Source organism: Amphiura filiformis, chromosome 10 (genome assembly GCF_039555335.1).
Source record: "Amphiura filiformis chromosome 10, Afil_fr2py, whole genome shotgun sequence".
NCBI classification, from domain to species: domain Eukaryota; kingdom Metazoa; phylum Echinodermata; class Ophiuroidea; order Amphilepidida; family Amphiuridae; genus Amphiura; species Amphiura filiformis.
In genome coordinates, this window is record NC_092637.1 from 318,114 (window position 1) to 345,413 (window position 27,300).

Below are 27,300 nucleotides of genomic sequence, written 5' to 3' on the forward strand. Positions count from 1 at the left end.
GTAATATAAATTAAAAATGACTTGAAAACGGTTGACATCTTCATTAATTAGATCACCTGCATCTATATCATGTAGGCCTATATTGTGACAAAGTTGGGCCTACAGTATGTATCCTATAGTACAAGATGCTCGAGTCCTTGGAGTTTACAACTACCCCAATTTTGTCGCTATTGAAGATAATACTTATATCGTGATTCAGGTCAAACTACAGCCTGTCTCAAAAAAAATTGTGCAAGCGAAAAGCGCCCTCTGTGACAATTAGAAAACACCGTTGTGACATAATGCTTACATCAACGTCAAGGGCATAGTCGTAGCTCTCAAATGCCGTTTATTCTGTTCAATTTGCTTGTTTTAATCTTGAGATATGCTTACTTAACAACGAAAGGGTAAAATCACAATTGTGCCACTTTTACTAGGGAAGAGGGCTGTACATGTAAATCAATGATAGCATCAAGTTTATCAAGAGTTCCTTCGTGAAATCAAAATAATGCATCAATTACACGACAATACATAATTGTTTTTAATGTTTTATCATGATAAAGGTATAATGGTTCTCTTTTTCCACTTACGACAAATTAAACGATAAATACATATTTCACATTCTGCTGTAAAATTAAATACATCTGCATGTCAATGATTTTACCATGGTATTCTGTCCTCATTTGTCATTCAAGATAATATATGTTAAAAGACAAACAAATATTGCACACAAGTTAATGAAATTAGACAAAACAATGCACGCGCGCTGGTGTTGATGCATCTAATGCGAAGGGGGAGTGCATTAGACGCATCAACATCAGCTATCATTGATTTACCAGCCCTTGCCTTGCCTTGCCTTGCTGGCTACGTCAGCCCATGTCGGCTGTAGCCCTCCTCATGAAGCTTCCATGTTTCTCTGTCTTGCGCTATCCTAGCCCAGGTTGTGCCAATGTATGATGTAATGTCGTCCCGCCATCTGCGTTTTTGTCTTCCCCTTCGCCTTCTGCCTGTTCTAGGTTGCCACTCTGTTAGACGTTTTGTCCACCTGTTATCATTTGATCTTGCTAGATGACCTGCCCATCTCCATTTTGCCTCTTTTATTTTCTCCAGAATGTCCTTGACTTTGGTTTTATTTCTTATATACGAGTTCCTAATTTTGTCCCGTATTGTAATATTCAGCATTCTTCTTTCCATTGCCCGCTGTGCTGTTATCAGTTTTTGTTCTAGGTATTTAGTTGTTGTCCAAGTTTCGCAGCCGTATGTCATTGTAGGCAGCACACATTGATTGAAGACCCTCTTCCTTAATATCATTGATAGTTTTTTATCACACAGAATGTCTTTATATCTGCCAAAGCAGCTCCAGCCAGCCTTAATTCTGATTAGAACTTCCTCTCTCGTGTTGTCTTCCAGCTTCACAGTCTGGCCAAGATATTTGTAGCTTTCTACTTTTTCTATCTCATCATTTTCAACTACAATGGGCTCATTTGTTTCGAAATTTGTCATGAATTTTGTTTTTCCTTTGTGTATTTTTAAACCGATCTTCTTGCTTTCACTGTTCAAACCATTTAATTGAATCTCCATGTCCTTGACTGATGTTGTTGTTAAAGCAACATCATCTGCGAATCTCAGGTCTGTCAGCCATTCTCCATCTATATTTATTCCTTGCTTCTCCAAATCTAACTTCTTGAAAATCTCTTCCATGGCAGCTGTGAAGATTTTTGGTGATATTGTATCCCCTTGCCTCACTCCTCTCTTTATGTGAATTTGGTTTGACACATCATTGTCCAAATGGATTGTGGCTACTGCATCTGTGTAGATATCCTCTATGATGAGCACATAGGTTTCATTGACTCCTATTCTTCTTAGGGCTGCAAAAAGATCTGAATGTTCAACCGAATCGAATGCCTTTTCATAGTCTATGTACCCTACACAAAGCTTTAGCTGGTATTCATTCGCCTTTTCAATCAGCTGGTTTAATGCGTGTAGATGGTCTGTTGTTGAGAAACCTGCCCGAAATCCTGCTTGTTCCCTTGGCTGGTTTTCGTCTAGTATTCTTTGGATCCTGTTTTGGATTATTCTGGTAAATATCTTATATGCATGAGAAAGCAAACTTATCGGCCGGTAGTTTTTGATGTCTGCTTTATCCCCTTTTTTATGAAGTAGAATGATCTTTGCCTCCTTCCATTTCTCAGGAATCTTTTTGTCTTTCAGGATTTGATTATAAAGTTTCACCAGCTGTTTGTTGATCTCCTCCCCTCCTATCTTAAAAATGTCACTTGATACGTCATCAGGTCCAGGTGCTTTATTGTTTTTCATTTGTGTTACTGCCTTTTCCACTTCTCTAACTGTTATATTTGGTACTTCAGTGTCATCGGTTGATTTTGTGGGTACTCTGGTTCCGCTGTTTTCATCTGTTTTACTGCTGTACAGGTCTTGGTAGAATTCTGTACATACATTTAGAATTTCTTCTCTGTCTGTGGTTATGCTTCCATTCTTTTGTCTCATTTGGCAAATTCTTGTTTTCTTGCTGTTCATTTTTGTAATCTGTTTTGGTCCCTTGCCACTTTCTAGGATGGATTCAATTTGCTGCTTTTTTCTCATTCTACTTCTTTCTCGTCTTTTCTTTCTCACTGTTTTGACTAGTTCTGAGTATTCTATCTTCTGTTTTGGTGATTTGTCCTCTACTTCTCTAAGTTCTTTCCTTTTCGTATCTAGCTCTTCGATTGCTTTGTCCTCCTCTGTGGTCTGTTTGGTCTTTCTCTCTCTTGGCGCTATTTCTTCAGCTGCCTTCACTATTGTATTGGATATAAGCTCATATTTGGTATCTATATCTGCATTTTCTATGTCCAGACATGCAAATCGGTTTTTCAACTCCAGTTGAAAATCATTCTTCAAATCTTTCAGTTTCAGTATGTTTAACTTGCTTTTCTTTTGGTTTCTAATGATTTTGAGTCTTGCCAATTTCCTGTCTATGTGTATCTTTGCTCTGACCATCCTGTGGTCACTACCAATGTCTACACTCGTGATGACAGAACAATCCTCTACAATTCCACGCTGGCTACTTAGGATGAAGTCGATTTGGTTCTTTGTAATTCCGTTGGGACTTTCCCATGTCCAATACCTGTTTTTATGTTTCTTGAAGTATGTGTTAGCAATGATAAGTCCTTGTTGCGCAGCAAACTCAAGTAGCATGTCCCCTCTTTTGTTTCTTTCTCCAACTCCAAACTTTCCCATGATGGCTTCTTCTCCAGATTGACATTCTCCTATCTTGGCGTTGAAGTCACCCATTACTATGGTGTACTCAGCTTTGCTGTCTTCTATCGCCTTATTTACCTCCTCGTAGAGTTCTTCAACTTTTTCATCGTCGTAGTCCGATGTTGGTGCATACACTTGAATTACGCAAAGCTGTTTGTTTCCTGTCAACTGTACTATGAGAGAGATCACTCTATCTGAGTAATATTTCATGTCCTTTACATAGTCTATGAATTTTGGGTGGATAAGAAATCCAATTCCCTTGGCATTTTTGTTTGCCTCTGTTTTTCCTTGGTTATAGAGCCAAGCACCTCCCTTGAGTTCCTCAATGCCCTCTCCTTCTCCAGCCCTATTCCCTAGTAAAAGTGGCACAATTGTGATTTTACCCTTTCGTTGTTAACTAAACATATCTCGAGATAAAAAAAAGAGCAAATTGAACAGAACAAACGGTATTTGAGAGCTAAGACTGTGCCCTTGACGTTGATGTAAGCATTATATCACAACGGTATTTTCTAATTGCCAAAGAGGGCGCTTTTCACTTGCAAAATTTTTTTGAGACAGGCTGTATATACATTCCAAAGCATGGTTCGTTGATAATTAGGGCTGTGCAATGATTTTGAGCCCGGAGGAGGGTAATGCTGGGGGACAAGAATGTTTTGGCAAGCTGAAGGGGGAGTTATTTTTGGGGAGCCATGGGGGGTCGATTTGACAAACATTCATGGGGCGCCTTTAATGTTCTAAAAAGACCGAGGAAAAGAATACGAAAACGCTTCAATGTGCAAACGTTCTTGCTTGCTGCGGTCGCAATATATATCTAAACTACTTCGTAGTCCACTTGCCCATTGTGCATACTCTGGATATTGTATTTTTAGCTTAAAACTCTGATTTAATTAATGTGTGCACAATTGATAGATTTTCACAACTGATCTTTTCAGTCACCGTGCTCCCTCTGTTTGTTAGCTTCCCAAGTGGACTACTGACTTTGGATTGCGGTTTACATGCTTAACACGGCTGTCTATGGATGAGATTGTCGGATTTCTGGCCTGCTAAAATTTGCCATGATGTAATGCATCTTTAAATGGATCTGGCTTGTGATTGGTCGCCCAGATCTCGTTATGGTTTAAATCCTCCGGGCACCACCAACACAAAGGGCAGTATAGTAGTGTACCATGTGGTTATTAAAATAACTACATGGTACACAACTATACCGCCCTTTGTGTTGGTGGTGCAATAGCGCGTCTTGTATTTGCTTGCGGTTTAATTGGATTGATAAATAAGTATGATTGACAGTGTGAGTGTTAGGGACTTTGCCCGTTCAAAGTCCGTTTAAAATTGAAAGTCCATAGTCGATTTTTAACTAGGGCTTTCGCGATTAATAAACTGGCAGATTCTAAAATTAGAAATATTCAGTATTGAAGTACCATTATAGTTATGCCATTATGATATGTTGCATTCAATAATATAAGCCTACGTATACTTTACTTTTACTGTCACAAATATAATTATATAAACTTTTTCATAACCATTTTATACTAGTATTTTTATGTAATAAATATCAGTATAATTTCGGGTTCAGCTGAATGCGTTCATTATGCTTAATAACATATTTTTATTTATCAAAAATGACTATGGCATAGTTTAATATTTATCTAGCCCTTTTTGGTTTGTAAATTGTGATTCCACAAATTTGGCATGTGTAAAGGGGGCAGGGGCAAAGATTTTGTTTGAATGTCGAGAGCGGGTGGGGGCAAGCGATTTTTTGACAGTCCGAGAGGAGGCAATAATTTTTAGCACGCTGTTTGGAAATCCCCCACGCGGGCTCATAATTATTGCACAACCCAAGTCATAACAACAACCTGTTTCTTAGGATAAAGGTTAAAGACGAATAGCTCGTCTTTGTATTAAGGGATATTATGGGAGTGTTCAAAACATTTTGGTGGGGGCGGGGGGCTCGGAGATTTGGGCAAATATACGCCTCCCCCACACACCCCCACATACGCCCCCATCCACCCCCCCCCCACACACACACACACACACACACCCACACCCCGCGTCTGTAAGTGCTCAAATGTGACTTGATGACGTAAATGTTTAGTGTAAATGTTTAACTGAGGTTAAATGCCTTAGTGGCGTTAGAGACTGGAAACAGTTAGTCCTTTCTCGTTAAATGCTAAAGCAAATATTGTACCGTCCAAAAAGGATTGTCAAGATGCAAGTTTTACGAAATGTCATTTCCTGAAAGACATAAAGTTTGTCGGGCCAGCTTGGCGCAGACCGGGGATGGGAGTAGTGCGAGCCGTTTAACCCTCTCCTATTATGGGTCATTGTCGAGCTCCTAAGGGAAGATCATTTAAAACAAACAATAGTGTATTGGACTGGGATTTGTCTTAGACTTGGGCATATGGAGATGACTCCTCATTTTATATAAGTACAATTCCCAAATGCAATAATGTTTTGAACTTGTTACTACTTTGCAGTTGAATGTGCTGATAACGAAATTGGCTGTAGATGTGCAGAAGGATTGCATAAATGTGATAATGGTAAATGTATTCCTGAAGATTATAGATGTGATTATTTCGATGGCTGTGGAGACAACAGTGACGAGGCTGATTGTGAGTGTGATCTAAGTACTGACTTCATGTGCACTGCTGGTGGATGCATCCATGCTGATTGGGTTTGTGATGGTCACGCAGATTGCACTGATGGCAGTGACGAAGATTTATGTGGTCAAACTACTGAAACACCAATATTGACAACACCCATGGAACTCTCAACAACAATAGCACAAGGTTAATACGTTTGTCTTTTGTATTTTGTATTATAGTACACGTTAATACGATAATACACATATTTCAGTAACATCTTTGAAGTGTAGACGGATGGTTTTACTTTAGAGCCTATTTTTCTCCCCGGGTTTTCGTATTTACAGTTGTGTGTGATGAAGATGAATACGAATGTGCTAATGGATCATGTATACCGGAAGACTGGAGATGTGACCAACTTGATGACTGTGGAGACAACAGTGATGAGGCTGATTGTGAATGTGTAATGTGTACTTCTGGTGAATGCATCCGTGCTGATTGGATTTGTGATGGCTACATGGATTGCACTGATGGCAGTGACGAAGATTTATGTGGTCAAACTACTGAATCAATACCCATGGAGCCCTCAACAACCATAGCAGCAGGTAAATAGGTTCATCTGTTGTATTCTGTATTATACTGATTGACTACCGGTAGTTACCCAGCAAACACAAAAAAACGTTTTAATAACATTAAAATGTCGGGTTATATAAAGGTCATTAAAACGTTTTAAAACGTTTGGTATGAAAACACACTGCAACAATATTTTTAAAATGTTTTCAAAATGTTAATCTAACCTATTTTTGCAAACGTTTTTTCCAAATGTTCTTAAAATGTGTTTTTCAAAAAAATAAATGTCGGGTTATATAAAGGTCATGCAAACGTTTTTAAAACGTTATTGCAAATATTTTGGGCAAACATTTTTAGCAAAATATTTTTTCAACCCCAAAATAACATTGTATCATGTTTTCAAAAATGTTTTTGGAATGTTATAAAAACATTTTTATACCCTTTATATATAATCCGACATTTAAACGTTTTCTGTAAAACATTTTGTGTTTGCTGAGCAGTTGATTATCAAAAAATGTCTTTTAATGTTATGAAAACGTTTTATACCCTTTATATAACCCGACATTTAAACGTTTTCTGACAACCTTTTCTAACCTTTTGCGAAAACGTTTTGTGTTTGCTGGGTAATCACTTGATTTCCTGTATACTTGATAATACACATATTTCATTAACAGCTTTGAAGTGCAGACGGATGGTTTTATTTTAGAGCCTGTTTTCATACTTACAGTTGATTGTGCTGAAGATGAATACGAATGTAATACACTGATAAATTCTGTGACTATTTTGCATTTTTGTCAAAAAATAATACACACTTGAAATAAAAGTTGTTTATATAATCGGGGCAACGAATCCAGTTAGTTCACTGGAATTTCAGTGACTCAAGACAAGCGGTACGTTATTAATGATAAGAAAAGAGGTACCGCTAGAATGTACTTCACCCGGGGGGTCACTCACTACTTGACTTGCTACGCACCTGTGTCCAAGAAAAGCGTCGAATAGGGTATGTTTTTGACCACACAGCGGCGTCGACGTCTTTTTGAAAAAGGGGTACCTTTTTAGAAGGCATCGCCATTTAGGGGTCCTTTTTTTAGCCAGATCCTTAGACGTTTAGGTGTAGTAATATTATTGTATGAGTGAGTGGGGTACTTCATTTCTTAACATATATAACGAACCACTTGGCTTGAATCAGTGACATTTTAATGTGAAGTAATTGGATTCCTTGTAATAATATACATAACTTTTGTTACCAGTGTGTAGTGATTTCATGAGAACAATGCAAAATTAGTCACAAAAAATCAGGGGGTGTAGCACCATCTTAAATGTGACAGGTCAATTTATCATTTTGCACAATTTCTAGGAGTGGATGGGGGTTAGGGGTGAAATTATCTTTTGGGAGGTAAGGTTAATAGGCTAAACATTTTCTTTATTGCTGAGTTAGCAAACCAACTCATTTGAGGCTCAACCCCGTGCCCAAAATTTCACTGGGTGAGACAAATATGAGCTTTCTTCTGATGCCAAAATCTCAATTTCGATAGGACAAAATGGGCGATGAGGCTGTCAATCAGGTCACTCATCTTTCAGGTTGTAAGGAGGAGGTAGAATATATGTTTTGAACTCAAACATATATTTTAAATGTCATGCGTAACAAACTGTTTGCTCAAATCAAACAACATGATATTATGTAATGTGCACTACTACTTTTTACTATGCCGATATGGGGTGATTCACAGTCATAAACAGTGTCTCAGTGGTTACGGCCTTGGACTCATAATCTGAGAGCTTGCTCGACGTGCCTGGGTTCGAGTCTGCGTCCCACCACCGTGTTGCACCCTTGGGCAAGGCGCTTTGCCTCGCTTAATTTCATCCGACTTGCTTGGTAAAAAATTGCATTTATGATAATAATAACAGAGAGGTAGTAAGGAGGATACAGAATATATTTTGAACTCAGACATATGAAGAGCTTTGTTGCAAAACCTCTTACATCCACATGAGCAATTTTGAGAACACATCAACAAATCATCAAAAAAAGTACTGATATATAGGGGTTTGCAACAAAAGTAGTTTTTGGCGGGATGCTTGGGTAAGATGAGTATCTAGCCAAAAACTCTTTTTGTGACGTGTTCACCAAATTGCTCAAGTTGGTTGATGTAAGGGCTTTTGCAACAAAGCTCTTCATATATTTTAATTGTTATCATGTGTAAAAAATGTTTGCTCATATTACAATATGATGTAATTTAATGTAGAGGGTGTCCCAATAAAAACGGAACCCTCATTGCGCCCTCCTTTTCTCCTATTTCTGAAAAGTTAATCAGATATTTTTTGGTATGTAAAGAAACCTTTATTCGTTAGCTTTAATAAACCGAAAGAAATATTTCAATAAGCTCACAACTTTTGAAGGTGTGCTCCTTTCAAGAAGTGTACCCATTTTCCACTCTCTCCACGGAAGAGGCGTGGCTGCTTCAAAGATTGAAAAGGAGTACATGTACCATGCATGAATACCAAACATCCTCAATGATAACTTTATTTTAAAAAAAACTTTATTTATGGATTGGGCTTTACTGGTGGGCATATGGGCTATGGATTGTGTTTAGTGTTATTAACTTGTCGGCAAAACGGATGTGGGTGGGACTTATCTTGCTTTACTTATTAAACTTTTTTTTTCTTGGTTATTTATGCCTTTGTGTTTCATTATGTTTCTTACTTTCTTACTTTGTTGTTTCTTGCTTTCTTTTTTATTTACAACATGTAATTCCTCTTTTTGGGAGCCTGTAAAAGGCTGTTTGGTATGTCCTTGGTTCTTCTGAAGTGAGTTTACTGTGCTGCTTTGCCCTCTACCTGGTTCCTCCTTGACGAATACAGGTTTCAGCCCTGGTCCTCATTGCATCAATTGCATTGCGTACCCTCCTTGTGGGTCGTATACTTGCGAAGATGTGGAGGTTAGCTAGTGAATGCTTTCTAAAGCCTAATGCTATTATCTGTCAATGTCATTAACAGTGTCTTTCATTTTAATCTTTGATGTAGCCAAACCTCGTCCGTGGACAGAATAAAAAACTCGTACATTTCTTAAAGAGGGCATATATCTTCAAAAATTGTGAGCCGATTGAAATAATTGTTTTGGTTTATTAAAGCTAACGATGAAATGTTTCTTTACATACCAAATAATATTTGTTCAACTTGTCAAAAATAGGTAGAAAAGAGGGCGCAATGAGGGTTCTGTTTTATTAGGACACCCTGTAAATTACCAATCTTTACTGTGCCGATGATTCACAATCATCTGGCAGCCAATGGTTTCAAGTTATGTCTTGCTTGGTGAAGCTAAAGTACGTTTCAAGTTTATTTATGATATTTTAACAGATATAAATGAGTGTACGAATGGTGAACACAACTGTCATGACGATGCAACATGTACCAATACCATGGGTTCCTTCTCATGTGAATGCAATAGTGGATATAGCGGTGATGGTACTGTATGTATCGGTATGTAAAACTATAAATTATAGCAACAAATACTTATATTTTGAACATTAAATATAAGCCACCAGTTTAATTTGAACCAAATTGATTGAAAATATTGACACCATTTCATACGTTAAAATTGTTCTAGATTGTCTAGATTCGAAATCATTTGTAGTAGGTGGTCAGACGTTTTTCAAATTGTGTTTTGTACCTCAAATTAAGGCCTGTACCTAAATAATCAAATTCCCAAGTTTTCAGGTAAATTACGCTAGCCGTTCTGATATTAGAAGTACTAATGCCCCATAGAGCAGTATGTGTGGTATGATGCTATCACTTTTTCATTAATATATCTAAACGGATTATCATTAATTTTGGGGCATAAAATTTCACTGGGATAATAAGACAAAAACGGGCTTTTTCTGATGCCAAATATATTTTGATAGGAAAAAGTGGGTGATGAGGCTGTCAATCAGACACCATCTTTAGGTAGTAAAGATGACGTAGAACATATTTGTGCACTAAAATCATTACTATGCCGACACGCGGAGATTCACACTCATCTAGCTCATCTAATATCTTGGTATTCACGAATTTGTTTCTTTTCGAATCATTTCAAGATGGTTGGAAGTTATGTTTATAAAAGTGTACTATTCCATCGCACTTATTCGGTGAAACTTAACTACATTTAAAATTTATTTTAACAGATATAAATGAGTGCACAGATGGCGAACACAATTGTCATGACGATGCAACATGTACCAATACCATGGGTTCCTTCTCATGTGCATGCAATAGAGGGTATAGCGGTGATGGTACTCTATGTATCGGTAGGTAAAAACACATCTTTAATGAACATTAAATATGAGCCACCAGTTTATTTCACCCAAATTATTTGACAATATTTGTTTCCGGAAATTTTTTTTAAATCAATATTGGCACCATTTCTCGAATGGTTAATTGTTCTATTGTTTTGATACGAAATCTAATTTTTTAAATTTTTGACTTAAGGTGGTAAGCAGGATCCAAAACGTTAGGATTGAGGTTATATAGATGCGTTATAGGAAAGGTAAGGTCACGTATGCAATTCATTTGAATAATAATTGTTGGGTATATATTACTACTGTCTCATTAATTAAAAGGTATCATGCTGTAATATTGAATAGCAGGATTTTCGGTACCGTTCTGCGTATACAGTTGTATTAATTGTTCATATACTATGCAAACAGCATGCGATTCTTGTTGTGTATTGTGCAATTGTTAATGTTTTCCTCTGTCTAGATATTAATGAGTGTGCCAGTAGTCCATGTGGCAATGGTGGTACATGTGTAAACGAACGTAATCAATATATCTGTCAATGTCGTGAAGGATGGACAGGACCCACGTGTAACCAAGGTAAATCGTTAACGTTATTTGTTTGTTTGAATGTTTGTAATTGTTCGCTTGTGTTTACTTTTTACATTTAATTGTTCAATATTATTGAATCAACATGTTATTCTTCTTGTTGTGCAATTTTTACAATTTGTATGTGTTTTATGTGTCTAGATGTTGATGAGTGTGTCAATAGTCCATGTGCCAATGGTGGTACATGTGTAAATGGACGTAATCAATATCCCAGCAAACACAAAACGTTTTCGACATCATTCCCAAAAGGTTATAAAAGGTTATCAGAAAACGTTTAAATGTCGGGTTATATAAAGGGTATATTAAGGGTATAAAACGTTTTCATGACATTAAAAATCATTTTTGATAATCTACTGCGGGGCAAACAAAAAACGTTTTACAGAAAACGTTTAAATGTCGGGTTATATAAAGGGTATGAAAACGTTTTAATAACATTCCAAAAACGTTTTTGAAAACTTGATACAAAACATTCTAAACAGAATGTTATTTTGGGGTTGAAAAAACATTTTGCGAAAAATGTTTGCCCAAAATATTTGCAATAACGTTTTAAAAACGTTTTCATGACCTTTATATAACCCGACATTTAAATGTTATTAAAACGTTTTGAAAAAAACATTTTAAGAACATTTCTGTGTTTGCTGGGTGCAAATATTTTAACATAATGTTATTTAAGTGTTGTCAAAATATTTGGCAAAAAATGTTTGCAAAAATAGTTTACAATAACATTTTTGAAAACATTTTAAAAATATTGTTGTAGTGTGTTTTCATACAAAACGTTTTAAAACGTTTTCATGACCTTTATATAACACGACATTTTAATGTTATTAAAACGTTTTATGTAAACCAAAAGCCAAAATATAACTTATTAAAAACGTTTTTAAAACGTTTTTGTGTTTGCTGGGATGTCTGTCAAAAGAGAGCTTGCGAAATTGAGTTACTTTAACTTTAACTTTAACGTCTAGATGATTATAGAGGATTATGTATTCAAAACCACTCTGCCATTAAAGCCGCTTGAAGTTAAAGTTAACGCCAGAATCTATAGTGTGCCGAAAATTATGATGAAAATACGTCATAATTAAAACAATGGTTTGCATATTTCCTCATAGACTACATAATTACCACTTATGTATTGTCTAGTTAATAGACCAATTATTGGAAATCTAATTTGGTTTGGGTAAAAAACATGCCACATGATGCTAAAAATTACTGATTGAATTAGATCTAAATAAATTTTGTTCCATACGTCACACTTGATATATACATTTGTGTGTGCTTATGACGTACACCAAATCAGCTTGCGGAACCAAGTTTTTGGCTTGACTTCAACGCCAAGGGGATTAAGTTCCAGTAAAATGGACTGATTTTACGGGACCCAGCAGTGTAGTGAACTTCTGCGAATTGCAGCTACTGTGAACATTTTTTACAACGTTGCGTGTCTTATAATTACACCTCTATATAACCAAATATGTTTGTACTGTTCAGGTACTTTATTTAATTATAATTTTATTCATTTAGGCCTACATTATGTACCCCAATTCAGCAGAAAGCTGGTCTAACATGTGCCACGCTATTATACGCATATTATAGGCCTATGGGTATTGTATGTCATGCCCTTCTTTTGATCACCCATTGATACACTTCCCCTAGTTTAAACAACAAGACGCTGTTGGTACAGAAACCAATCTGACGTTCGCGTTGAAGTGAAGTTGAGCAAGAAATCGAATCGATATTTTTGAAGTTGCCGTTTAAGTTCCAGTAACTTCATTCCGCAAGCTTCAATTGTCTTGAAGGATGGGAAGGACCCAAGTGTGACCAAGGTAAATCGTTAGCGTTGTGTGCTTGGTTGTTTGTAGTTGTTTGTATTTATGTAATGTGTTTAATTGTTTAATATTATGCGATCAGAATGTAATTCTTTTTGTGTGTTGTGCAAGTTTTACCAATTTTCTGTGTCTAGATGATGATATGTGTGTCAATAGTCCATGTGCGAATGGTGGTACATGTGAAGATGGACATAATCTCCGACATAATAAATATACCTGAAGAGCTCAGAAGCATAACATGCCAAGTCCACCTGAGGTCGAAATTGAGTTTTTTTTGTATGAACGTATTAAACACGTTCAAATACATCTTTGGTTTCACATTCATATCTGTTTCTGTTGCCTAGATATTCAAATTATTTATTTCCGGAAATCTTCCTTATTTCCCGGAAAATGAGGGGAAATTTGAATAAAAACAGCTATAAGAGACCAATAAATGCATATTTTAATGTGTTTTTGTTCAATTAGGCTACAGAAGGCTGTTCTTTTACATTAAAAACCTAAAATACCATTTAAACAAATTATTTTTGTCAAAAATTAGCAAAAACCGAAATCTTATGAATTGTCGGAAAATTCCAAATAATTGACATCATAATGAAAAAAGGAAATGAGTTTTTTCATTAATTTAACAAAAATAGCAAGCTCTTTAGACTGACATTCTAAATTATGATCATAAATGATCAAAACAGGGGTCTCTAGAAAAGGGGACAATCTGGTTAGTGACAAAACGTGCAAGTCCACTATTTTTTAAACAAATATTTTTTTAAAGTATACGAAATTCAAAAAATTTGGTTCCTTATGACGATACCTTAACCAACAACCAATATTAACGAAATTACTCACTAAAATTGCCATATCAGAAAAACGTGCTTTTCTCGGAATTCAGTGTACTTAATGGACTTGCACGTTTTGCAACTAAACTCTTCACAAACCTGCGTCACATGTTAATGGGAAGGACCCACGTGTGACCAATGCGTATCGTTGTCGTTGTTTGTTTGTATGGTTTTTTTGTAGTTGTGTGGTTGTGTGTATTTATGTAATGTAATTAACTTTCAATATTATGTAATTCTTCTTGTGTGTTGTGCAATTTTTACCATTTTCTGTGTCTAGATGTTGATGAGTGTATCAGTAGTCCATGTTTTTGTTTTTGTTTGTTTCTGTTGTTGTTGTTGTTGTGTGTATGTTTGCGCGTGTGTGTATTTATGTAATATTGTTTTCTTATTTCAAGCATTCAGTAACATGAGGTGTGGTATCAAGATATTAATACAACGCATATTGAATAGTAACAAAACCGCATTCTGTACCAATTGTTCATCAACATTGTCACCAAAATGCTTCTTTTGAAGTTGTGTATTTAAGCTTGGAAATTTAGATGCATTACGAGTAGGTGGGTGAGGTCACATATGTGCTTTAACTACTTGACCTGAAATGATATTAAATTGACAATTATTGTGATATGGCTGTGTTAGTATTGCTATGATCTGGAAAGACCAAGGCCAACATCTTAACACAAGCTTACTTAAGGATGCGTAACAAAACACACTGTTTGCTTTCTTTAAATAACTCAACAAAAAAGAAATCTTCAATGAAAAGTACAGAATTTGTTAATGTTTTCTAACAATCTGTACAACAAACAATGTTCGTACAACATATTAATATTACAAATAGTAGCTCTATTCATGGTTGATAACTTGCACCTATTCTATAATCTCACTAATATGCAGAGGAAGGGTGTACATACCAGTGCAAGAACGGTGGCATCTGTTTAAATTTGAACGGTGTGTGCGTTTGTCCGGTTGGATTTTTTGGTGACGACTGTAGTATCGAAGATGGAGGTATGAATAGCAAAAATATGTGTCTGAACCCTCGTCCTACCTAAGGGTGTATTTCTTCGGCTGCAATAAAATGTTCGCATAAGGCCGTATGAAATGTATGTTTTGGTTCTCGTCCAGAGGATGTTCACGAATTGATGAGGAAGGGAATTGATTTGCTGGTGGTTTTTGGAGGAGGCCTTTTATAATTTCTGAGGGATAAACTCCCTAGAGTACCACAAAGAGTCTCGGAAGTGATCCATATACTTTAAGAAACCTATTTATATGTAAATTGAAGTTTTCCCTAATTATTCCAAAGTTTAAAAAATGACGAATCTAACAAAAAAAGACAAATCCCAGAAATTGAGGAGGAGAAGACGATAGCCAAAAAATTAATTGTATACGGCCTAAGCGCAAAGAACTCGAACTAATCGTCATTCTATCCTTACCCAGGGGTAGGATAAAGCCAAGTGATTTTCATTTGTATGCTTACAATAAATGACAAATGTGAATATACAGACTGATCTTTTCGTCGGTCGTCACACCTAGTGGCGTAGAGTGATTTTTCCAAACTTTCCATTTTACATAGTGACGTATAAGTTTTGAGCTAGCTAAATTTGGGAAAAGTTGACAATTGTTAACATTGCAGAATATATAGTTTCTTCTGCTGTTTTATTCCTGTTCCTCTTTTCTGTCCTCTTCCTTTCATGACTTTTAAAGTAGTTTTGTTTTTCTTCTTCTTCTTTTGCATTGTGTAGGGCAGGGTTTTTTGGTCTTTGTTCTTCATTTTCTTCTTGTCTGCATGTCTCTTCTTACTTTTCTTTCTTCATTTCTTTCTTTGTTGTTTTCTTCTTCCCTTATTATTTCCCAATTATTCTTCCCTTACACAGGTGTGGTAACCAGGGGGAAGATGACACCTCCTACTAATTCTGGCGTTATATTCTGGGATTGGCCATTGATATACAACGACGACATCTCAGGGTTTGTTATCAAATTTAAGAGGATAGGATCTGAAGATTGGACAAACACGACTACAGCGGAACCAGAAGACAGAAGTGTAACAATAACGCCACTGGTGCCTGGTGCAACATACAGTTTTACAGTCCTAATTAAAGGTTAGATATTAAGATGTTTTGGATTCATTCTTTCGCCAGTAGCTAAAATGATTGGTCTTTTGGGGCATTGTGTTCACGAGAAGTGGTGCAGATTTTTTTTGACATGTGGGAAGGGTTTGGAAAAATTCTTGAAGTATAGTGAATTCAACACCTTTGGCGACCAAATAAGTTTATGGTACAAATGCGTGGGAAGCGCACGCCAAAATTGCCATATTGAAACTAAAATGATTTTAAAAGGTACAACAGTGGAATATTTTCAGGCGAAGCGAGAAAAAAAATTGACACTTTTGGGGCAAAAATGGCCAAATATGAGGTTAATTTGGTCAGAAACCCACATCATCATCCATCATCCCCCCCCCCAACATTGGTGGGGGATGATGGCAAAATATTGGGGATTCCACCCGGGATCTACGTCTATGTTCACGAGCAAAAAACATGAAATATGAACCAAAGAAGGTTAGAAGGATAGACATTTTTTAAATATGATAAGAATTAATACCGCGGAAAATACACCATACATACTGAGTACTTGTTGCCCAAAAGTATATAAATTTCAATTGTGACCAGATTAACAATCTCATACTATAATAAAGGTGCGTGCCTATATTATGAGTGAATAAATAATGTTGATGAATTTGTGGCGCCTACACGTTAGACAGAATGTCTAAAAGAATTAAATACTGATTGACTCGTGCTCTCTGATTCAAATATACATAATACTTTGAAAGATGGTAAAAATTTTTTCCATAATAGGCAGCCAAAAATTCCCGGTGTTTTTACGCTGTTGAATTTATGCATATTTTGATCCTTGAAATTCTAAAAGCCTTTTATTTGGCCAAATAATACAACAAATTCGTGAAATTTTTTTCAATCGCATGAAATCCGACTTCGAATAGCCTGTAACGTTCTTTAACGTGCACGTTGCATTAATGGCATAAAAACATGTACACATGACCGACGGTTTAAAGTGCCCACCGAAGCACTAAGCAAGTAGAGTGAAGTGCCTTGTTCAAGGAAACAAAGAGCCAGCCGAGCTCAAGCGGACGTACTCAGATTTCGAACCCTCGACCCACGGATTCACAGTCCAACGCCTTAACCGCTCGGCCATGCTCCCCTCTTGTTGAGAAGAAGCCACAATTCTGCTAAACCGTTACGTGAAGCTTTGCGAAGCGTTTTATTTAACAAATGTTTAAGGATACGATGCATGATTTACCGACAAGTGACTCATTTCGGAATGCGATCATGAATTTTGAAGAAAAAAAGTTTCCACAGGCTTCGTTGGGACTCGAACCAGCGATTCTAAACTTCCTTCGATTACGCGTCTAGCGCTTTACCACTCGGCCACCGTGGCAGTTGAGCGGATAATTGTAATGATATAAGATAAATCTCATAATGACATCTTTAGCCTTTTGTTTACTAAAAAAAGACGCGTTTTGTAAAGATAGATTAGCCGTTTTATGCATAAATAGCACGAACGTTTGGGAAAGGTTTCAAACAAATAATAAAGACACTGATGTGATGATGAAATTGCGTAAGTCGGGAATTATCTGCGTCGCAATGGGTTTTTTTTTGGTTTTAGGAATTTGACCTTAAAATTTACGACTTCATGAAATGAAATCAACAAAAGATATTTCAACACTATATGTCCTCATTCTTTCTCTAGAATGTTTTGTGCATGTATGTGAAATAGCTTCAACAATGGTTCGCTGCATAATGGTAAAAATAGCCTTGATCTAAAAAAGGGCGAGAGGTACCATATTTACGGATTCAGGCTAAATTTAAAATTGATATAAAACGTTTGTTTTTGATCGATTACAAAAATTAATTTTGTCGTATAAAGAAATTGTATCTGGCGTGAATTACACTACAGTTTTTATTCCTAGGGCTTTTTGACTTCTTCAAATAATTTTCTTAATGATAGAGTGAATCCCCTGGCCCTCTATAATTACGCACAAAAGATCGACCCCCCTTAATCGATACTCTTGCCTTGCTTCCAAGATGACGCTGCTTGAAATAATCTGTTCAATCCTTTTTTTAGGTCGATGTGAAGTGGGTTCCTTTGCATGTTCCCGTGATAAACCTTGCATAGAAGACAGACGTTTGTGCGATGCATTTATAGATTGCAATGAAACCAAGAGAGATGAAATATTTTGTGAGTAAAATGACACAGTCACTGTTCAATTATTATTAAAATGTAAATACAACACGAAAAATTAGATATCGTCCAATTAACGGTCCAAAAGTGCCTACTGTTTTAAATACACTGAACCATCCTTATTTTCCAGAAAAAGCGATACTTAGGCACCATATCCAATTTGTTCCTATAGAACTTTCGGTGCCCAGTTAGGTACTGATGACTCTTAATATCACTCGGGGACGATGTAATAATTTTTATCAAGCATAATAATTAACAGTTGCATAGTGTTGTTCTTTTTCATTTAAATGAAAAACAAATGCACTGTACAAACAGTGACAAATGTTCCGGGTACGATCAAAAGTGTCTTTGGGTACCGATAGCGCTATAGGACCATATATGTTAATATGAATATGTTATCTTCATATTACATGCCCAAAAATATAAAAATTTAAAAACCCGACACAGGTACCTGATGTAATTTCAACCAAGCATTTCACTGTTTCGAAGTGAATGTGGATGTGGTCTAAACTCGATAGTATAGACCATAAGGCATATTCTAGCCAAATTTGGACAACATCCGGCTATTTTCCCTGCAGGTACCTTGCAATAATTATTCATAAATATTGGTCATATTGCCCATATTTGGCATTTGGCAAATACACAAATATTATACACAGAATATATACACTAGAAATTCCCTCACACGGAAAACAACTAGCTCTTCTTTTGATGTTTACTGAGGTATGGCGAGTGTGCCCTTCAGCACGTGAAATTGGGAAAGCTATTAAGCATAATAAAGGGTTAGTCTCCATTACACTGTCGAGCAAGGAAAGTGGTTATTTGCCTAGTAAATACACTATTAAATCACGGCGAGATGTAAATTGGGTGATGATGTCATAAAAGTTTGTCATTCGGTGTATTACAACCTGTTGTTTCTACTCCTTTTACTTTTCAAGAAATAGCTATTTAAATATGTCATTTTAGGCAAAATATTATTTAAAAAATCCTTAAATAGCGTGACCGCTGCCATGGAAACGGAATAGAACGCGCGGGTTACAGATTTAGCAACATGGCAGAAAAGATTCTCCAGACTCTTCTGAAAATTTTGATATATAATTTGTTAATTTGAAACATCTGTCCTACGAAATCGTTAAATAGAGCACCTTTGGCTATGTGATGATGATGATGATAATCATCATCATCATCATCATCATCATCATCATCATCATCACCATCATCATCATCATCATCATCATCATCATCATCATCTTCATCATCGTCAGTATCATCATCATCATGATACTGAAGATGACGATGATGAAGATGATGATGATGATGATGACGAGGACAAGGACGATAATGATTATTATTATGACAAAAATGATGACGATGATGGTGGTTTTAATTATTGATAGGTCTAATAATAATGATGATGATATAACCTAAATTCAATTTGATTTTAACATATTAACGGTGGTATCTTTTCTGTTCTACTGCAGGTCCGGACACTATGTAGCAACATGGAACTATAAAATAATAATTATTAATGATAATTAATGATAATAAATAGATTATCATTGGGAAACGGAAAAACTTAGCTTGTCTTCCAACTATATTAAAACAAAATGATGAATTTATTTGTAACGTAAGTTTTATTTGTTAAAATTTATAAGTAGGGTTGTTATCTGAGAAGCAATGCAACTGTAAAAAGAATTGTTGCGAAGTACATGAATCATAAGTGTAAAAATAAATATTTCAATTAATGTTTAGTTATCATAATGTCATTGTAAGTCAGTGAACCATAATGATCAGCTTATTAGCATTGTTTATACTGTATTATCCAGTTAAAATTCGGACCAGTTTCCGCAAAATTCCCAAAATTTCCGCTAATTTTCCAACATTTTCTTATTGTTCGTGAAGCTGACATGTTTTAGAATAGAATCACTTGCCATATACCTGCTGTTAAGTTGCACATCAACGATTTTATTTTTAAAAAAGGTTTTAAATAACGTGTTTATTATTGCCCAATGTATGTTTTACTAATTATTTCCCAAATTGTTTTAACAGGTTTATATCATATTAATCATCAATATCTTAAACGTCAGTATGAAATTGAGACAATATCGCCAATTGTGACCAATTTGAGTTTTTCCTGAACAAAATTATGGATGCTGTTATAACAAAGACAATTTTACCATTGCTGTCTCTTTTTTTTCGTTGAGTGTTCATTAATACTTTGATAGGGTCTTCCTCACATTTTTCGCTTGAAAACTTTTTTGACCCCCCCCCCCTCGATGGACAGCTAAATCTTTTGACCCCCTTTTTGACAGACAAAACGTTTTGACCCCCCCGTATCGTATAACAAAATACTTAATAGTGTTGTTTCCAGTGGTGTGGTATCTGGGTCACATGTCATTGAGGGAGGCAAATGTTTGAAACATTCCCGGTGGGACAATTGCGCATGAAATAAGGAAATTTTAATTTTATACTTAATTTAGACTTGTCCCAAATCAGGGTGTTTATCTGATTTTACTGGGATAAATGAAGTAGAGGATTTATTTGGAGGTTCATAGGCACATCAGCATCCGTGGCTATTATGATACAAAACATATTACGTACAAATATTATGTGCAAAAAGTTATTATTTTCGCCTGTTTTGTCATACGGTGGTAAATTCAATGAACTGTGACTTATAAAAAAGAGCGCTTGCAAATTGATATGCACCATGACCATGACGTCGTTATAAAGAAATACAGCATCACGCATCGTGTTGTATTTTATTATTACTTTATTATTTTATGTATTCTATGTACCCCATTTTCAAAAAAAAAGCTCTCACTGAATGACCCCATTTTCAGAAATATGTTCTCACTAAAAGATCCACATTTTTAGGAATAAATGCTCTCACTGAATGCCCTAATAACTGAATAACCCCCTATTCCCGCCCCTATTTTACCATCCTCCCCAAATGACCCCATATTTTGTTTGTTCTCTCACTGAAAGACCCCTTGTTTTATTTATTTAATCTGTCACCGAAAGACCCCTACTCTTGGAGTCGTGTCCGCACATCCCCGTCACTTCCATATATGAGTGCCCTCACCGGGTACCCACCGGGATTTTTTTTGTCTTTGTCTTTGCCCCGTCAGACAACTGACCCTGATACGCTTCTGAACATGTAAAATACTTGGACCACCCGAAAGGATTTTTACAATGACCGCACTCGAAGGGACCTCAAATAACCCTAGTATTGTTGCCCGATCGTCTAAAAATGAAAAATTACAGAGAATTCAGAATTCTGCTGCTAGGTTGACAGCAAAGAAGAGATCCAATGTACAAGCCATCCTGAATGAGCTACATTGGCTGCCCGTCGCTAAACGCATTGAATTCAAGCTGCTTCTGATAACATACAAGTGCTTTCATGGAACAGCTCCAGTGTATCTCGAGAATCTCATAACTAAATATGTGCCGCGCAGAAATTTACGGTCTTCGTCATAAGACCTCCTTGATCCACCACGCAATGTAAAGACTAGTTCTTATGGTCAAAGATCCTTTTCAGCCGCAGCTCCGAAACTTTGGAATGCTCTTCCAGCTAGTGTTCGTTCGGCTAACACTCTCCTCCAGTTCAAGTCTCGCCTAAAGACATTTCTGTTTGCAAACTAATATTGTCTGATTATTGCCAGGTCTTTGCTATGTGCATCATGCAATCCTTTTTTGGTTGTACAGGGTGTCCCAAAAAAAGAGGCCCCTCATTGCGCCCTCTTTTTTTCCTATTTCAGAAAAGTTGATCAAGTATATGTTGGTATGTAAAGAAGCCTTTACCTATTAGCTTTATTAAACCGAAACAATTATTTCAATCGGCTCATAACTTTTGAAGATATGCCCTTTTAAAGAAATGTATCCGTTTTTTACTCTGTCCACGGAAGAGGTTTGGCTACTTCAAAGATTGAAAAGTGCATATACCATGCATGAATATAAAACATTCCTCGATGATAACGTTATAAAATAACAACTTTATTTTAGGTAATGGGCTTTACCGGTGGGCTTATGGGTTATGGATTTTGTTAAGTGTCATTAATTTGGGCGAAATTGATGTGGGATGAGACTTCTTTTGCTATACTTCCAATTACTTATGTTTTTCTCGGTTATTTTACGCCTTTTTGTTTTATTATGTTTCTTACTTTCTTACTTTATTGTTTCTTGCTTTCTTTTTATTGACAACATAAGTCATTTCTCTTTTTGGAATAAAAGGTAGCCCTGAAAGGGGCTGTTTAGCATGTTTAGTTTGTCTGTGGCTCTTTTGAAGTGAGTTTACTGTGCTGCTCTGCCCTCTACCTGGTTGCCTCCTTGACGAATACATGTTTCAGCCCTAGTCCTCATTACATCAATTGCGTTGCCTACCAACCTTGTGCGCCAGATACTTGCGAATATAGCATTAATACGTTTGCAAAGATCTTGGATTTTGCCACAAGTGAAAAAATCAAGTGGTGTGAGGTCTGGTGATCTTGCAGGCCACTCCACAGCATGACCCATCCCAACCACTCTGTTTGCTATCCGTGGACAGAGTGAAAAACGGGTACTTGTCTTTAAAAGAGCATATCTTCAAAAGTTGTGAGCCGATCAAAATAATTGTTTTGGTTTATTAAAGCTAATAAATAAAGATTTCTTTACATACCAAAATATATTTGATCAACTTTTCAGAAATAGGCGAAAAAGAGGGCGCAATGTGGGGCCTCTTTTTTTGGGACACCCTGTACTTTAAGATTTATAATCTGTATATGATATTTTGTCTTGTACCTTAAGTTTTTGTACCTTAAGATTTATAATGTGGATTATGATATTTTGCCTTGTATCTTAAGATTTTTAATGTGTTTAAAATAACGTTTCGCAGCATTTGTATATTTTTTGCTGCTTTTATCTTTTCTGTTAGCGCATTGAGTTTCCTTGTGGTATTATATGCGCCCTAAAAACGTGTTAATTATTATTATTATTATTATTAAATGTACATAAAAGAACATTTTAATATAATATAACATATTTAATGATAGAAGGACATTTACAATCCCACAAGTACTATCCTATATTTTGATGTAATACACAAATTTGTACATGCAGTTTTATGCAACTGATTATCATACGGTCCATCCGTACGATATTTTTGAGCTTAGAGATCTGTAATACAGGAAAAAAGAACAGAAATGGAATAATTTGATTAATATAAATGAAGCATATGCACCCTGAAGGAAAGAAGAAAAGGCCTGTTAAGTTGCATTTTTATACTGTTACTTGGCTAGAAATATATAGCTAAGGATAACCAAAAACTTGTTTATGCTGGTGAACCCTAAGACGGGTCGGAAAAGAGCATGACAGACACTGTTAGAACACATGCTATTTTGTAACCAAAACGGATTACCAGATGAGCCACATACATGTTGGTTACCAACATTTTTGTAGCACACGTTATCATATCAGGTGCCTGTTCCAATAGTGTAAAGGTGTTTGCACTTAAATTTTGAGACAAATAAAGTTTTCACATAATACAGACTTGACATTTAGTATGGAATATTTTTTCGCAACCTGCCCGTTGAACGGCCACTGCTTAACAAGGAATATAATATATAAAGCATCCGTTGCCCCAGAATCATCCCCACCCAAGCAATACATCGGCCTCGCCAGCACCACATTCAAAGAGAGATTAGGGACCATACGGCGTCCTTCAAAAACAAGTCCATGTCCCCCTCCACAGAACTTTCCAAATTCATATGGTATTTAAAGGACAAAGGCGAACAGTACACCCTTGAATGGTCTATCATACAGAAAGCTGCCCCTTATAACCCATCCACCAAACGCTGCAATCTCTGTCTAGCAGAAAAATACCATATCTTGACAGCTGATAAAGACTCAACCCTAAACAAACGCTCAGAACTGCAACCTTGGCGGAAATTCGTTGCCACACCTGCACGTTCTGGTGTAAAAAGCACGCAATCGGAGCCAAATATGTGATAGTTCCGTATTAGTTTGTATAATAGTTGCAAATGTACATTCAGCTTACACTTGCCCCTCCCCCACCCCCCATTTTTCAATGTTGGGAGACTGTAAAGTAGAAATGATGACGATTTTGTCCAAATCAACATTGCAATAGGGGAGCGGTGCAGGATGTTGGCCCATTAACGCTCAGGTGTGGCAACATTTTTCGCCAAGGTTGTGGTATCAAAATGCAGACATAAGGGAAAATACAAACTCAGTGACTGTGGAGTAACATGACATTTTTCTTGGTTGGCCAAGTTATTGACGGTTTTTCGCAACTTCAACTAACTCTTTTTATGATGGACTATAGTAGCTTAAGTTCAAGCAGTTTATGTCAAGTGTATAACGATTGTATTTATATATGTGTGTGCTTGTAATGTAGTTTTAAGATCAGTATGCCTGATGATTCCATCATGGATGAAACTGCCAGTTGCATAAAAATTTAATTTTTGCATTACTTCGGTTTATACTTACGCTCTCCTTTACGGATCGAGCACTTTGTTTACTGGCAAGTCAGCTTTATCTATGACAGCATCTAGTGATGAGGGTCGAGTTTTTAGCTTATACAGTGTTTGTCTGTGATAATGCCGCCTCGTGAAATAAATAAATATAAGATCTCAATTTTTAATTTAAATTTATTTCATAATTTTCTAACCTATAATTTCTTTAGAGCAGTGACAAATATGTCCCCTTTTATCAATTGGAGCGCTAAATAAGAATCTTCTTTTATTACTGATTTAATTCCGCGATTTGTTCCATTAAGCAATATCAAAGATTAATGTCACACATCTCACAACAGATGTTTAGTTGGGTTAGTGGTCTTGCACAGTGCTTTTTAACCGGGAGGTAACGAGATCGATTCCCACCTCTGCCTGCAATTGTTTTTCAAGACTGGGAAATAATAACCTGGCATTCGCCGCTATAGCCAATGCTGCCCCATAGACGTCAGTACAAAACGTAACAACGGGCGTAACAATGACTGTCAAATTGGAGCGATTTTGTTCCACCACACAAATTTTGACCTCGGGATTTTGACCCACTTCCCAATCAGTATGACGGCAACTTCGTGACCTCTTTTGTTCAACAGAAAATTTATACGGGTTGGTGAACACGGGTTACGTAACACAATGTTGAAATTTTAGCCGGCAAACGCGTATTATTCAAATAGTTCCAAAAATGGAAGACACTGCTCCATTTATGTACCTTGACCACAGATAAGATATCAAACATTTGTGTAAAGCAACAAATAACGTGTAAAAGTTGAATTAAATGGAAAATAAAGAAGGTTGAACATGTCCAAATTAGCTCGGAAAATGAGAAAAAATGCATGTCACGAACACAAAAATGTTCATATCATCAAGGAAGAAAAAGCGCCTAAATCAAAAATGGGTGTCATGTTATAATATAACTAAAGTTAGCTTGCCTGAACATTTCATGAATTTTGATGGGGGTATATTCCTAGTCGTATATTGAACACGATGAAATGTTTATCTTTATGCGTGACTATACTCACGCGATATATTGTACGACCGATGTTTTTCCTGCAAAGAAACTTTCATTGCCCCATTTCAAATGTTTAGTTTTAGTTTTAGTTTTGGTTTTGGTCACGTGGTTTCCTATTGTCCTGCTTAACCACTTGAATCATAAGATATCGAACTCATTGTTTCTACCTTTTGTTAAAAACTGAACATTTGTGTCAGTCAGTTTTGGTTTTGGTTTCAGTTTCTTGCTATGGTGCATGCATTTGCAACCTTCCATTTGATGTACATATGTTTGGATAACATTTGTGATCAAAGTGGACACATTGTTTTGGAGTTTCTATAACTTTTGAGGAAATATTAAGTGTGACTTCTTTTTTCATCATCATCTTATATAATCTAGCCCATGGCTGCCATACTTGTACACAGTGTTAGTTTACAGTCAATTACACTTGTCACTCCATCGATTGATCAGTCTAATCATCTGAATGATCAATATTTTCATCTTCAAAGTACTTATCAGTGTGATAATCCAGCTGATTATCACTCTACCACAGTCCCTCATTTCAAATATATAGTTTTGGTTTCTCTTTTGTTCAGAAACCAAAAATCAAGAGATTAAAAAGTAGAGCTGATCTGATCTGCAATCATAACACTATTATGCTGGGAGGACACAGTATAGGGTATATAACCAGAAGTATACAATAGCCTATTGTGCTAACATAATTATTTTCATGATTGATATCGGAAATCTATCCCGCGGACGACAGTTGATGCTCTCTGTCGAAGGTAGATGGCATATTACACTCACGAGTTCTAGGCCTAGAAATCATATACATGCGCGTATACTGAAGGATGTGGTGGGGTGGGGAATTTGTTTGTTTGTATGAAACATAAACGATGCATGGAGATGATTTGATTATGAATTAGTTTATTATCCCCAGGAAGCACAACCCATACCTCTTTAAGAGGGGCTCCCTCCCTATATAACCACCTCTTTCCTATATTACCCCTTTCCCCTCCTCCTCCCCTACATTCGATATCTTCATCTCGAGCTCTCCTCCCCCTTCTCTTTCACTTCCAATGCTCTCTCTCATATGTTTCTCTCTCTCCGGCCCATATCCCCTTGCCCTCCAACCCCCCCCACACACACACACCCCAATCTTCTCCCTCTATCTTCTACTTGTTGCAGTAAAAATTGCTTCAGTAAAAGTCATTAGGTTATTAGAGGTCATATAATGGCCTTCCATCGATTCTGGTACATGGGATTAAGGACATGAATCGATTTTGTTTATAGCACCAATACAATTACAGTAGTGGCCCCTTTTGTAATGTCGAATGCAAATATTTCGATGGTCTATATATTTTCACAGTGAAATCAGCTTAGGCTATTTCGTAGTCTCAAGCCAATGCTTTCAAACTAAATCAATGCTTTCAAATGTAGACTGTTTTGTTCGACTTCTCTGCTCGTGAATATTGCACTGCGAAATTTAAACATTTCTTTTGTATACTTAGATCAGGTAACTCGAAAATCCTGTAATTTTATTCGTCACACCACTTATAAGAAACTGAAACCAAAACCGAAACTACCTGTCACAAATGTTTAGTTTTAAACAAAAGGTAGAAACAAAGAGTTCGATATCTTGTGATTCAAGTGGTTAGGCAGGACAATAGGAAA

At 36.4% G+C, this 27,300-nt stretch overlaps 2 protein-coding genes across 9 annotated transcripts in view; both read left to right on the forward strand.

Annotated features, from left to right (window-relative positions):
• Positions 1-20,465, forward strand: part of LOC140162388 (uncharacterized) — an 80,961-nt gene extending 60,496 nt beyond the window's left edge. For 6 of the 8 annotated variants that reach the window (XM_072185590.1, XM_072185589.1, XM_072185594.1 and 3 more), the window contains 9 exons: positions 5,709-6,020; positions 6,161-6,418; positions 9,738-9,860; positions 10,544-10,666; positions 11,118-11,231; positions 14,782-14,892; positions 15,759-15,983; positions 18,022-18,135; positions 19,620-20,465. In XM_072185590.1, the coding sequence (XP_072041691.1) occupies positions 5,709-6,020; positions 6,161-6,418; positions 9,738-9,860; positions 10,544-10,666; positions 11,118-11,231; positions 14,782-14,892; positions 15,759-15,983; positions 18,022-18,135; positions 19,620-19,636 (1,397 nt within the window). In that variant the 3' untranslated portion in view covers positions 19,637-20,465. The remainder of the gene's footprint in view (positions 1-5,708; positions 6,021-6,160; positions 6,419-9,737; positions 9,861-10,543; positions 10,667-11,117; positions 11,232-14,781; positions 14,893-15,758; positions 15,984-18,021; positions 18,136-19,619) is intronic. The other 2 variants (XM_072185592.1, XM_072185596.1) reach the window with 2 other exon arrangements.
• The window catches only part of LOC140163304 (uncharacterized), a 130,783-nt gene that overhangs the window by 47,537 nt on the left and 55,946 nt on the right, over positions 1-27,300 (forward strand). The gene's annotated exons all lie outside the window — the stretch shown is intronic.